Here is a 14,349-nt window from a genome sequence, read left to right as displayed (position 1 = left end):
GCGAACAGGCGTGGGTGGAGAGAGGGAAAAAGAGGGGGGGGGGGGGGGGGGAAATAAATCTACCGCCTTCAGCAACCCACTGAACTCTACCCTGCACAAGAAAAGTGACATCTGGAATCAAGCTATAAGGAACACTTCACCTTAACGTTCATTTAAAACAGGGATGTCCATACTCCGGCCCTCCAGCTGTGGTGAAACTACAAATCCCATGAAGCATCTCTCTCCGGGAGTCATGTCTGTGAGAATCTTGCAAAGCCTCATGGGATTCGTAGTTCCACCACAGCTGGAGGGCCGCAGTTTGGACATCCCTGATTTAACCCTTTCGCTACCACCGCCCTAAGGCATACGTCGGAACAAAAGTGTTCCCGGCTGGCCAGCTCAGTATGCCTTATGTCGGTGGCATTTACAAAACTGTTTCCCAGACTGTCCCCTTCAAATTGATAGCTGAAGGCAGCCGTGTGAATAACCGACCCAAAGTGAAGTGAGCTGTTCGGCTATTCACTTCAGGCTTGTACAGCTGATTTCAGCCGTACACCGACTGAAATCAGCCGTACATCGGCTTGCTGCGGCTGGGTTCGGGTCGGCCGAACACGCTGAGCAAAGTGCAGAAGGAGTTTGACTCAGCTGATCCAACATCTGGATCGGCTTAGCCGAACCTCCGGCGGGCTACTCGTTGTTCAGCTTATTCTCATAAACAGCAGTGAGTGAATAGCCGAATGCCGCCGATCACCTCTGTGGTACCGAGCAGAATAAAACATTTTTTTTTTAAAGGAGAAAATGATTGGGCGGAGCTAGCAGTGACAGCTAGCCCTGCCCAACTGTTTTCTATTGGACGGGACCAGCTGTCATTACAATGAGAGCTTGTCGGAGCCGGCAGGGATATCAAAGCCGCCTCCGACAAGCTCTCATGACAGTTCAGCGTACCCTGGTCACTAGGTAACCAGGGGATGCTGAACTGTCATTACATACTGAGAACCTGGCGGAGCTGCCATGATATCACAGCGGCTCCGCTGGGTTCTCAGTGTAATGACAGATCAGCGTCCCTGGTAATCAGGGGACACTGATCTGTCTCTGTATGCAAGTGGCCGGATCCAGCCGTGAGATGACGGCTGGCTCCGCCAAGCTGTCAGTAGCAGGTTGTCGGCCGGCCATTTCAGCTTCGGCTTTCATCTCGGACCAGTCGAGCCGAACCATATGCCTTAAGCTTGGCTGAGCCGCTCGGCCAACTTCGGGAGCTGTACAGGCTATAGTGAATAGCCCGTGCAGCAGCCCTTCGGTTCTACTGAACTGAAGGGATCATGGGGCCGAAGGATCAGCCAATGCTACGGTAGCTTCGAGATTTCGCCGCAGCCCCCCCCAACAGTAACAAAATAAATACAAAATGTTAAAAAAAAATTACAAAAAAAAATTACAAAATGTTAAAAAAATAAAATTATTTAAAAATAAATAAAAAATTTGTAAAAAAAAACACAACCCCTCCCTCCCCCCACATAACATACACATATTGTGGTGTACACCATGCACATGTCCCTGGTAACCAGTGCGTTGTTAGAACGCATCTCAGTGCATGATTTTTTTTAATTTAATTTTTTCTTTTAATAAAAACCATGAAATTAACTGTGGCCACGCAAGGCAAAGCGTTGTGACGCATTGCCATGTGTTGTGATACCTTGTGGTGCAATTAAATATACGCCTGTATCATTTTATCACAACACCAACACAGCGTAAAAACAATTTTTAACATAAGTCTCTTATTTACAGTTTTGTGTACCTTAATTTTTTTACGTTTTCGCAAAAAGGCGCAATTTCAAATTTGCAAATATTTTTTATTTATTAACTCAATACAGTTTTTTATCTTTTAGATTTAGTCCGAAAATGTTTTTGTTTTGTGCACGGATACTGATTTTAGTGTGTTTTATCAATTGAATTGTGTATTTCTATCGGTTTAATATTAATTTGATAAACATTTGCGCAATTATTGCAGGGCCTACAAATTTTGTATCACCATCTTTTTATTCTACCGGGCCTGCGCTTTCGGAAAATATAAGGCTTGGGGGGTCTTTTACAAATGCTAGCAACACAGCAGTTGAAAATCAAAACAATGGGAAAAATTGCAAAAATGGCGTAGCCAGCTGATTTGAAAAATGTTCTGGAGGGCTTGGCAGCGAAAGGGTTAAAGGATGACTACACACTTCTTACATTTATCCAAAATGATTATTGTCTTGCTAATAAATATAATTATGTTCCTCTAATGCTGGGAATTCAATTTGAGAAAGCTAGGCCGGTTGCATCCTATGCTTTTATTTAAATCCTGAAGCTGTCACTTGGACCTGCCCCTCTGGTACAGTGGTGATAAAGGGAGGTGAATCTTATTTTGTACTCCTTTATTCACAGTAACTTCTCAAGGAGCTGTATAATTAAAGAAGGGCAACAGATTTTAAGGCTGGTATGTTTTGAAACAAAGGTTCCCGTCATGAAATATTTATATCTGCAGTAAATACAGTAAAGTGGAAATCCACAATGCACATGATGTGGCCCCAAAAAAAGCTCCTTTTTTTAGTGCTTTTTTTGCTGCTAGACCCTTCAAAATAAAAGGCTCACTAGATGTAAAATGAGCTATAACATTTTTTATTTTTCATTCATTTTTTTTTTTACACTTTGGAATGTTTTTTTCTGGCCTCGCGTGCTTATGTCCTTCTCTTCTGTATTCCTATTAATAGTTTTATATAAATACTTAAATACAAAAATATTTTTTTTTTCCCCATAGGAGTGGATAACGGAGAGGATATTCCAAGGGATCTGCTTGTTGGAATATACCAGAGAATCCAGGGTCGGGAGTTGAGGACAAATGACGATCATGTATCTCAGGTGCAAGCTGTGGAAAGAATGATTGTCGGAAAGAAGCCAGTAAGAATATGACCTTAACTCTGTACTCGTTGTTTTCTGACTACCTAAACACCTGTAATAATTCTTCTCTTGACACTTTTGTCCACCCTCCGCAGGTTCTTTCTCTTCCGCATCGCCGTCTGGTTTGCTGCTGCCAACTTTACGAGGTCCCAGATCCAAATAGGCCCCAGAGAATGGGACTACACCAGAGGGAGGTCTTCCTCTTTAATGATCTTCTGGTGGTGAGTAAGGCTTTGTTTCATCGGAGTACGGCGAATACAAATCGTTCAGAGTCAACCGTAACGTAAGGTCTTTCATCATTTCACAGATAACAAAGATTTTCCAGAAGAAGAAGATTTTGGTGACCTATAGCTTCCGGCAATCATTTCCTCTGGTGGACATGCAGATGCAGCTCTTCCAGAACTCTTGTGAGTCGTGTTGCCCATAAAGAAAAAGATTTGAATCAATACAATTCTACTAAAGCTAGTTGTAGAACAGGATTTTGAAGTTTCAGTAAGGAGTTTAGATCTAGACTTGTTGATCTGGAAAGGTGACCATAGATTTTGATTTTCACTCTTAGGCCTTGTTCACACCAAATGCAAAGCAAATCCGCTCAGGTTTCTGCACACGCACACTAGTCTTTTTGACGCGTTCCAGATCTTTTTTTTTTTCTTTTCAGGAAGCTAACAATGTTATGAGGTCATTTCCTTTTACCTCTGACCTTTCATTAGCTGTTCTGATTATTATTTCCTGCTTCCTCTGACCTTGTCTCACATGTAAAATTGTTGCAACATGGATCCATGGGATGCAGGCATGCTCCTGGTGATGGTTATTATACTGCTACGCCAAAATGCTGTAAGGAGACGTAGTTTTTGGGTGCACCCACTGATAAATGAAAGAGATCCAAAGGGCCAGCATATATCTCTCTGGGTCACAAAATGTGTCCACCATTGTTCCTTTGCTCTCCAGATCAAAAGGTCACCTTTTTCAACAAGCAGGAAGTGACCAAGGAAGATTAGGTCATGACCGATGACCATAGAGTTTTTTTTTTCTTTATGGTTAGTATTTTTCATTGAATTGCTCATTGCGTTTTGATGCGTTCCAGAGCAGGTAAAATAGGGCACGCTGCGATGTGAACTGGAGCAAAAAATACCATTGGAATACATTGGACGCAGTTTTGATCCGGTCTGCAACTGATCTGCTCTGCACCTGCTCCGCGCTTGGTGTGCTATTTAGTGCCACGCAGATGGCCAGGCCCTGGATATAACTAGCAGCATTGGTCCATTTCAAAAGACCATGTGGCCATTTACAGTTGAATGCGGGAACATTTGTAGGCACTTCCACGGTCGGCTGGGATTGGTTAATATGGCCAGGTATTGCTTTCCCAGATAAAGTTTTTCCTCTCCTACTTTCACCAGTGGCATAAAGAGGCATGTTGACCTGATGTAAACTTGTACAAAAATAATTTGGTGCCACCAGCCACTTCCTATTGTTTGTAGGTGCTTTAGGTCTGAAGGGCTATTTTTATTTGTAAGCATATGGTATCCATTAAACGGAATTAGGGCTGGGGAAATTAACGATTAATCCCTCGATTAATCGTCAATTTTTTTGATCGATCAAAATTATTTTGATCGGTACTCACCTCTCCGTCGGCTTCCGGGTCTTCCGTCGGAGATCCGGTGACGTCACGGATATCGACGTCACTGGGTCGAATGTGTGGACAATTTTAGCTGTCAGTTGCCTGAAATATACTAATGGCAGTTCCCTGCAATAGAAGAGGTAATATACTCACCTCTCTGTTCAAGTGCTGCATCTTCTGTCAGTTTCTTCAGCTTTCAACACTTCCAGGAATGTTGGATACCTGTATCCCTCACTACACACTGTGGTTTAATCCTCCAACCCCTACAGGACACAATATTGATGTACGGGTCTGTGGATGGAACCACAGTGTGCAGTGGGGTACAATCCCAGAAGTGTCAAATGCTAATGAGCCTGATGGAGGCTGCAGTGCTTGGATGGAGACAAGGGTCACCGGATAGGTGAGTATATTACCTCTTCTATAGCAGGAAACTGCTAATAAGATTTTTAATTTTTTTTGTAGGGTGACTGACTGGGTCAATTGTCTTGTCCCCTTTTGTTCTAAATTTCTCCTAGCTTTTGTCACCCAAAATCTTATTTCCATTATGCCATCCCTTGCCATCTCACGTTACTCCAAATTATACCCATAATTACCTGAAGGGGGCAATATTGGTCTAGTAATAATTTTGGATTTGTCTTTTAAACTTCTGGACCATGTCATTAGATGACCTCTTCACCTGAAATTAGTAGAGATACATCACTTTAAGAGATAGCTAGCTACTAGTCTGTCTAGTTCCAGACATTCAAAAACCTCTCTCTCTTTAACACAATGGAGTATATAGAAAGTTTCCCGACAGACCAAAACATCTTTCTACACATCACTGAGGATGATGTAATTTGTGCTAAAAGTGTGGTTAATTTAACTCAGTCATGATGATAATAGACTGAATGATATAATAATGTTATCATTATAAACATTTGTAATGCAGAAAATACCATATTAATAGTATATGTCAATTAGCCAAAACATCTAATATATATGGGGGGATACATATTGATGCAATAGCATGATGAAAACAAAATTACTGAATTAGGCAAATATTTAAATTCACCTTTATTCTACAGAATAAGAGAACAACATAGCTTCCAGTGTGCCCCTGTTACATTATGTATATGTGCTAAGTTTAGGCCTCACAGTTTTTCTGTGAGTTCTTAATATTTGTGACAGTACAAACACCTGCCAATGGTTTGAACATTCTTTAGTCTAATCTATCCAAAATGTGTCCCAAAAAATAGATTTTAGCTATACAGATAATAACAGTAAATAACATTCTTTTGAATGTAGCACAGCAAGTTCCCAAAACAAAACAAAACAACAACAACAACAACAACAAAAATATATATACACACACACACTCAAATATTGCTTTTCCACAAGCTTTGTTTTTTAATTGTTAACTATTGCATCAGTCCAATTTTAGGGCTTGGTTACACCATGTCCGGACCAGATCTGCATCTGTTCTTCCGACACGGTGCAGCACTTTTTTGTGCTTTCTGTAGTAGTGGTCTTTTAGCTTCAAATGGGCTTTCAGTTGCAATCTAGTACGTGTGCATGCGGTTTTTAATGCATTTGGTGCGTACCAGACCCCCCAAAAAAGCACATGCAACAGTTTTTTTCTCTGCACTCGTGTTTGAGCAGAGCCCAGAAATCCCAGGAGTACATTGGGATGCATTTCAGGTGCGGACAAACAATGTTCTTGTCCGGACATGGTGTGAACAAGCCCTTACTGTTGTGCTCTTGTAATCTTTGGGCTGAATGAATAAGATGGCTGCATATATATACCGGTAACTGTAATTTGACTTAAATCTTAATTTAAATCAGATTTTTCTCTTCCTACCAACAGATTACCAGCACGGAATCAAATTACTTTCCGCAGCCCCCGGAGGCGAGAGGAAGGTCCTAATTATCTTCAATGCTCCAAGCCTCCAAGATCGCCTGAGGTTTACCAGCGACCTACGAGAGTCCATTGCAGAAGTTCAAGAAATGGAGAAGTACAGGGTCGAATGTAAGCATATCAGCTCTCCTAGTAGACTTCCCTACCCTGAACCCCTGTCAGTTAAAGTAGAACCGTGGATTTCAAAACACATTGCCTTGTTAGCATGGAAAGATGCAGATAGCTTGTTAGGAAAAACAGACTGGCTTAACACCTTCTTCGCCTCTTATTCCGATCCTGAGGGAGGAGGCCAGATTTTCCTCTGGTGACCTTTTGAAATTGCGGCATCAAGCTTCGGTCCGAACAGGTTTGATCCATCAAATGGAATGCGGCACCAGTTGGTCTTTGACGCTGAATCCGCTATCCATGGGCGCAACCACAGTGCTCTTCTAGAGGTAATGGTAGCAAGCATTGATCTCGCTGTACATCGTATGATGTCTTTGGCCGCTTCACTGATAAAGTCACCCGCCAGCTCCAGCTCCTGCAGAGCGATAATTATGTTCTCACGACTGACCTCTGAATTGAGGGCCTGTTCGATATTACCGGTCTAAGGGGAAATAGTGTGTGAAACCGAAGTCAGAGCGATAGCCGGGCGATATGCATTTCCCAAAGCCAGGTACGCTTTCTTCATATCCAGATCTGCCTTTCGATCAAGGGGCTCCTTAAAGGAGACTGCATCATCCTTTGGCAAGGTAATATGCCTTGCCAGGCGCATCACCGCCGCGTCAACCAACAGAGGAGAGTTGAGATTAGGCGATTCATCTTCCTTAAACGGGTACAACTTCGAAATGCGATTGTTTACATTCGGTGCCTTCTCCGCTCACTTCCATTCCTCAGTAATAAGCTCCTTTATCTCATCCATGTAAGGAAAGGTAGCTGTGGACTTTTCCAAATGTGGGAAATACCGCCTTATCTTGGCCGGCTCCACAACAGGGTCCTCCCAGTCTATTGCTTCCTTAACAGCCGTAATGAAGGGCTCCACAAGACCTGAAGTCAAAGCCAGAGGGACAGGGATGTTCCCCCATGCCAGAGGTGTCTGATTGTGAGCCGTCCATGGTAGGCTCGGTAAGCTGTTGAGACGTGGATGGCCCCTCCGGATGACCACTCAGACCGCCATCTTGGCAACAGTCTCTTGCCGACTGTAGAAGAAGAGATAGCGTATTCGTGAGAGGAGTGGGTGTCCTTTGGGTGGTCTCGGTGAGGCAGGACTGGCAGATTTGCCAGGCAGCCCTTGACCACCACACATCCAACAGGCTTTCACCTCTGGGCGATGATGGTGGTGTGTGCGGTGAGAGATGGTCTCCCTGCGACTGCGCCTTGAAGCACTTCTCCCTCTTGACCTGTTGCGTCAGGGTGAGGACAATCTTGAGGAAGGCTGTCTGTGTTCTTCGTGAGGAAGGCTGAAATCACAACATTGTCATGAGAAACACACCTCACTGTCTCTTTAAGGCGTCATCAGACCATACCCTTAACTCTGTGCAGAGGAAGTATCCCTTACAGCAGCTTTCTCAGCCATTCCTAAGGGAAGAGTATAGTATAGTATCTCCTTGTGTTAGGCTGTATACAGCCTAACACAAGGAGATACAGAGCAAGCAGAGAATGTGCGAGTAAAAACAAACAAGAAAAGTACTCACTGGAGCAGGTCAGGCAAATATGGAGGGTCCGCAGGCGCATGCGCGTCCGAGAGGCTAACGGCCGACATCTTGGAAATCCCCGAAGCCAGAGGCTTGGAACTTCATCACTTTCCACTGACTTACATTATTTACTGGATTTCAGTTTACACCCGTTCCTATTTAGAACCATTTCTGGTTTTGAGAGAGGCCTGGAACCTAACTCTTCACTTCCCATTGACATACAGTATATATTTGGTTTCAGTTTACAACACTCCCTGGGCACAAATAACTTTTTTTTTCTCTATTTTATGAATTTCTTTGCAACACAAAGTTGTCATTTTAAGTAGAAACAGCTGCATTTTGACAGCCGCTCCTGCTATGCGGTACATAATTCGGGACGCCCCTGCATAACATATCTCGGCTGTGATTTTGCAAGCTGGACATTGCTGGTAATAGTGGTGGGAGTGTGGCAGGCATAGAACATTTAGCCTCCAAACTTGTTGAAGTGCTTTCTGAGCATATCTCCTATCCCAAAGGTCCAAAAACTGGTAAAACCAGTTATTTGACAGAAACAAATTACAATGGGAGGAATTTATCAAAACTGGAGCAGATTTGCACTGCAACCAATCAGCTTCTCTGTCTCATTTTCAATTCTTATTTGAGCAAACTGAAAAGAGATCCTGATTGGTTGCCATGGGCAACTGCTCCAGATTCTGCCTGCTCCAGTTTTGATACATTCTCCCCATTATGTTTCACTCACTCAGCATCTTCACCAGCTTTTCTTCTTTTAATTTTTTTAGCGGAACTAGAGAAGCAAAAGGGGGTAATGCGGCCCAATACTTCTCCCGGGCCAGGGATGAAGGAGGCTGTGAACGGCACTCTGGGACGACCAAGCCTGGACGACTCATATGCACTAGGCGAAGGATTGAAGAGAAGCGCACTAAGCAGCTCATTAAGAGATCTCTCTGATGTCGGTGAGTATTGTTCTAGCACCACCAATCAGATTTAATTTGTTTGCACATGAAAATACTCATCCCACGCTTGCATATGTCTGTCATCATTGAGGCAAGAACATAGCTTATCTGTAACCAATAGAAAATAGTCTTTGTAGAGCAGCTATCTTCAAAACACGAAGGTAAACTTGTGTAGCGTTATAATCATTGTGACTTGGCACATCACCTTTAGAAAATGTTTAAAGCGTGCCTGTAACCAGCACAGTGGAGGTGCCATTTTGCTGGCCGGAGCTACGTTTTAGATTGCAGCTTGTTGATCCAATAGGAACGTAATTTGTCAGACAGACACAGTATTTTGGATGTTGCTGTTATTACGGCTGCCTTTATTGCATGCTCCCGCTCGTGACCTTTCACTGCTTCTCTCAACATTTCCACATCCCTAATGGGATAGATATAGGTTTACCCTAAAATCTCCCATTGTTTATCAAGACTGCAAGACAGTCCTCGCAACCGTGATCACATTTTAATGGTGTCATGCCATAGGCTAAATTTGACGCCGTTAGTTTTTTTTTTATAGCTAGCAGCCGTATTTTGGTGCAGTAGCAGTGGCCCTTTGCTATTAGTCAAGCAGTTCAAAGAGCAGTGTAGTAGGAGCAGAAGTTCCATCAGTCAGTCCAAGTATAGGAACTGCAGTTGTTAATCACAAATCACATAATGCATATGCCTCTGGAAGTCATGCCTCTGGCTGTCCGTTTGGCAACACCACATGGGACTTGACATTCCACGACACCTGTCTTGCCGAGGTTGTCTGCATTAAACTGTTGTCCTTATGCTTGCCGAACCGAGTAAGCTGAGTGGGTGCTGCCTTGCCAGCTTGACAGCAGCACGAAAGCAATCAGTAGACCTTAAGGCTGGGTTCACACCTAGGAGTATCGAATATGCGCGTCTGTCGCGCTTTTCGTGACACGCGTTTTTACCGCGATTCTGAGGGATACTTGGCTGTATCCCAATGGAAACGCGCGACAAAAACGCCCCAAAGAAGCTCCTGTACTTCTTTGGGCGTAGGGCGTTTTGTAACGCGTTCATACGGCCTGTAATACGCCCAGGTGTGAAACCATACCCATAGGAAATAATGGGATTTCGGTGTTTGATCGTTTTGCAGAGCGTTCAAACACGCTACAAAACGCCCAGGTGTGAACCAGGCCGAGAAGGAAACCTATAGAGAAAAAGCCTTTCCGTGTCTGCCGCATACTAACTGAGGCAATGTTTCAGAATCTGACAACCTGAGCCGGCGCCTCAGAAAAGTGTGCAGCAAGCAAAGACAGAATACGTGATTGTTGCAGGTTTTGTATTTTGAAATCCAGGCGAGTATATTTTTTCGGAGTATTTTTTAGGAGGTGTCTGCAGCTTTCAGGTTTTCTTTAAAACTGAAGCACAGCCAAAACACATACACAGTGAAGCTTGTGTACCTGTCCAAGGCTTTGTTTTTCTGTCCTTCCGCTTTGGAGATTGTTTTTCTGTCCTTCCACAACTCGATAGCGACCTAACATTTCTCTACAGCCTCGTCTCTTCCCCCAGCATAGGATTAGACGGTGATATCGCCTCTCGCACCTTAATCCTTCTGCTCTCTCCTCCTGTCTGCACATTCCTAGTCAGCCCAGCTTGATAGCAACTCTCTATGTGTCGTATAAGACACAAATCACACTTATATCATTCTTAGCGCAACATTAACGTTCCCCTCTCTCCCAATGAGGGGAAGGTTAATGAGGGATAACCTTGCAAAGAAGTGTAGTGCTCTTGGCATCGACGCTATGTGTGACACATTTTCATTTTTTTAAGCTGATCTCTGCAGTAGTTTGCCGAGACACGTGGAAGGAGTTAATACATTGCGGGCACTGGGGAGCCAAGTCAGATTGGAATTAATTTATATTGCTAGTCCAGGGAACAAGGGGATAGAACCATATTGCTAACTAAGCAGAATAGAAGCCTATTATTCATTTTTTTTTCTCAACTGTGAGCTGCATTATTTTTTGGTTGTTTATTTGTTTTTTTAAATAAAAAAAAACGCAATAACAGACCAGTTTTACACGATCGACAGTGTGATTTTATACTTGCTAAATGATCTATGCTAACACTAGCTAAATGTGCTCATCGGTGGCGTTGTTCTGTGCAATACTTTACGTAGGGGTTTGCCGCCACCTAGCGGAAATGCTAAAGCACAGTAAGCCATTTTCAGATCACGGCTCAATGGCAGGAGTTGCGTGGGCAGACGCGTATGTAGCTTGCCGCTAGAGAACTTGCAGTACAGAAGGCAATTTCTCAACAGCTTGCATTCCCTCAGGGTCTAAAAGATGTGCTTTGTATCTAGGCAGCATGCCTTGTATTCTGCATTTTCATATTTCTCACCATTTTCTACATTTGTCTACCTTCTACTCGGTGTATTTTCATTCCCATGCGCACGCATCTGTCCTGGCTTATCTGTATCTATCAGTTAGTCCTACCTTATTTATCCTATGGTATCTCCTTGCCCACCTTTTTGACCCATCACGTCTTCCTTTTTCTTCTTCCTCCTGTCCCTTAACGCTTGCTTGTTACTAACTTTGGCGCTTAGGTAAGAGAGGAAGGCGTAACAGCGCTGGATCTCTGGACAGCACCATTGAAGTAAGTGATAAGATCCAGCCGCATGTTTGTGCTTGAACGTGTGTCCAGGAAGTCTGCCGTACAGCTTAGCTGGGTTAGTAGCTGCTATGTTTGTTGTTATCGTTTTACAGATTGAAGGTTTTGACCACAATTAACTGATATTTCATGTAGGGACCGGAAGGTTGTATTTCCCCTCCTATGTTTTTGATTCTATGTATTGACAAAGTTAGCGGGAAAGTGTGAGGAGCGGACAGATCTTTTGAGTTCTCAGCTCCACCCACTTATCACTTTTCAGGGTGATTATTTTAGTTACGTTACTTAGATAAAAGCCAAACATAGACATACGGCGTTAGGGCTCTATCAAAATTGTGATCCCGAATACACCGGCAATAGGAAAGCTCAAAAGACCACTTAACTAGCGTCACTCTGGCTGAAATGCTACAGAGTCTCAATTGCCTAAAAAGGAGTAGAGGCAGAGCGGCAGCAAGCAAAGGGAACATTATAGTAGCAGGCGAATGCTCTGTAAGCGTGAGACACATCTCTTAGAAGTTGTAACATGCTACGGCCAGCCTAGCGAGATTTTCCTGAATCTTGCAGACTGTGATTCAAGCCACTGGCATCTCCCCATAGCCAGAATATCAGTTTGGATGGACTGGCCCTTCAATCTAAGAAACGTAGATCTAGCTATGCATGTAGTTGTAATCGATGCATTGAGTCTGCGCTAATTTTCATTGTTTAAATCTAGTTGGCGCTAACTTGCATTGTTTTGTTATATTTTTTTCACTTTCTAGGGATCTATCATTAGCAGCCCTCGTCCTCATCAGCGACTTCCGGCCCCTCCACCTCCTCCTCCTGAAGAGTACAAGACTGCTAGGCCAGTCTCCAACTCTTCCTCTTTCCTTGGCTCTCTGTTTGGAAGTAAAAGAGGAAAAGGACCCTTCCAAAACTTGCCTCCGTCTTCTTTGCCACCTCACCCCCTCACTCCGCCGGGAATTGACGGACCATCCAAGATCCAGGCTCTTCACGCCCAGTACTGCCACAGCCAGGGGCCTCTAGCTCAGCCCCCCCCACCCTATCACTCTCAGCCGCCAGCCTCTGCGCCACCTCAGCAGCCTCCTCAGCCGCCTTCTCATCGTTACCACGTGCCACCGTCTTCGGCTCAGTTCACGCTGCAACGTCCAAACCAGCAAAAGAGACCGGCAGCTGGAGGGCCACCCCTGACTCCCAGCTCCCCCCACCCACAATACACCCTGCACGGCAGACACCCATCCAACCAGCCTCAGTCCCCCTTACCCATGTATGGATCCGCACCCCAGCACAACATGACGCACACCTACCCCCAGCACGTACAACAGTCAATGCAGAAACAGCCCCCCAAGCACTTTGTTTTTACGCATCACCCCTCCCAAATGCCGCCTCAACAGCAGCGCCCCGCACAGTCCCAGTATATTCCACAACATCCGATGCAGCACGGCCAGCATAACCAGTCTCCCTGCTCGCCGTTGTCTCCTATCCCGCCACATCCTTCTTACCCTCCTCTTCCACCGCCATCTCCACACACGCCTCACACACCTCACACTCCGTTGACTCCTCATTCTCCTCTGCCCCCAACATCCCCTCTGCCCCAGCACGCTTCCCATCATCCCATGGGGACAAATGTATCCCAAGGCAACCCTAAACAAAAACCAGTCAACAGAATCAGCACAGTGGTGTGAAAGCCCGGTTGACGGCGAGGGGCCAACCTACGTAGGGAATGCGCAGCAACTGCACCGGGAACGGCACGTACACGGGGGACCGTATCTAAGATCTTGTTGTTCCTGCCTTGGCTAAGTCGACACTCCTTGGCACTTACTCCTTGGACAGAGCAGCATTTCGGTACCTAGCGACACCTTCACCGGAATTCTTTCTGAATTGTAAAGAAAGACGGACAGAGTTCCGAGCCCTGACGTAATTGCCATCTCTGCACAGGAATGTTTATTTTTGTTTTTTTGTTTTTTAATTGTGTATTTTTTCTGTTACAAGGCTCCAATCTAATCCAACTCCAAAGGGCTTAGGAGGACTGTGATCGATTAGCAGAAGGGTGACCCCCAGAGCGATTTCTGTAGTTTTACTGGAGACTGCCGTGGTGGTGATTGTTTGAATATCTTATAGTAGGATAAAGTACCGAAAAGTTGCAGGTGTGTGTGGTGAGAGTATGCTTGCGTATTGTAAGAGAGAATGGGATTACTGCGTCAAGCCGGACTCTGCTGCTACTGCCGAAGGGGCCCGTGAATGTAAGAGTAACTAACCGGGTTGGCTACGAGCGCAGGACTCAGGAGCTTCTGAACAAAGCTGCCGCTTCAATCACCGTGATTGCAACGTGGAATCTTTGTCACATCTTCCCAGTGCCATCTGCCCGTTGTGTCAAAGGGGCTGTGCATTGTATCTTCTAGACTATTATATCGTACACGCTTCCCGATATATGTGCAGTCCAGGGTATAAACCACTAAACGATGCAGGGAAAGGACTTCTTTGACAGAATTAACAGTGTATATAGACCGCAAACAAAAAATGACCGTCCCTTAACCACACAGTTTCCACTTTCTAAACAGAACTGTACAAAGAGATCTATATATGAAAATAAAAGATGTCTATATTAATATATATAAGTATCTTAAAAATATATATATATATATATATAAAGTG

At 44.4% G+C, this 14,349-nt stretch overlaps 1 protein-coding gene across 1 annotated transcript in view; it reads left to right on the top strand.

Moving 5' to 3' along the window:
- The window catches only part of IQSEC2 (IQ motif and Sec7 domain 2), a 65,305-nt gene extending 51,919 nt beyond the window's left edge, over positions 1 to 13,386 (top strand). The window contains exons 8-14 of the mRNA XM_018571615.1: positions 2,768 to 2,907; positions 3,003 to 3,128; positions 3,215 to 3,314; positions 6,369 to 6,530; positions 8,872 to 9,045; positions 11,636 to 11,685; positions 12,456 to 13,386. Coding sequence (XP_018427117.1) covers positions 2,768 to 2,907; positions 3,003 to 3,128; positions 3,215 to 3,314; positions 6,369 to 6,530; positions 8,872 to 9,045; positions 11,636 to 11,685; positions 12,456 to 13,379 — 1,676 coding nt within the window. The 3' untranslated portion in view covers positions 13,380 to 13,386. The remainder of the gene's footprint in view (positions 1 to 2,767; positions 2,908 to 3,002; positions 3,129 to 3,214; positions 3,315 to 6,368; positions 6,531 to 8,871; positions 9,046 to 11,635; positions 11,686 to 12,455) is intronic.
- The last annotated feature ends 963 nt before the right edge of the window (positions 13,387 to 14,349 follow it).

The sequence above is a fragment of the Nanorana parkeri genome, unplaced genomic scaffold (genome assembly GCF_000935625.1).
Source record: "Nanorana parkeri isolate BGI_ZX_2015 unplaced genomic scaffold, ASM93562v1 scaffold1793, whole genome shotgun sequence".
Taxonomy (NCBI): Eukaryota; Metazoa; Chordata; class Amphibia; order Anura; family Dicroglossidae; genus Nanorana; species Nanorana parkeri.
The sequence above is the reverse complement of the archived record's forward strand: the minus strand, read 5'-3'. Positions and strand labels throughout refer to the sequence as shown.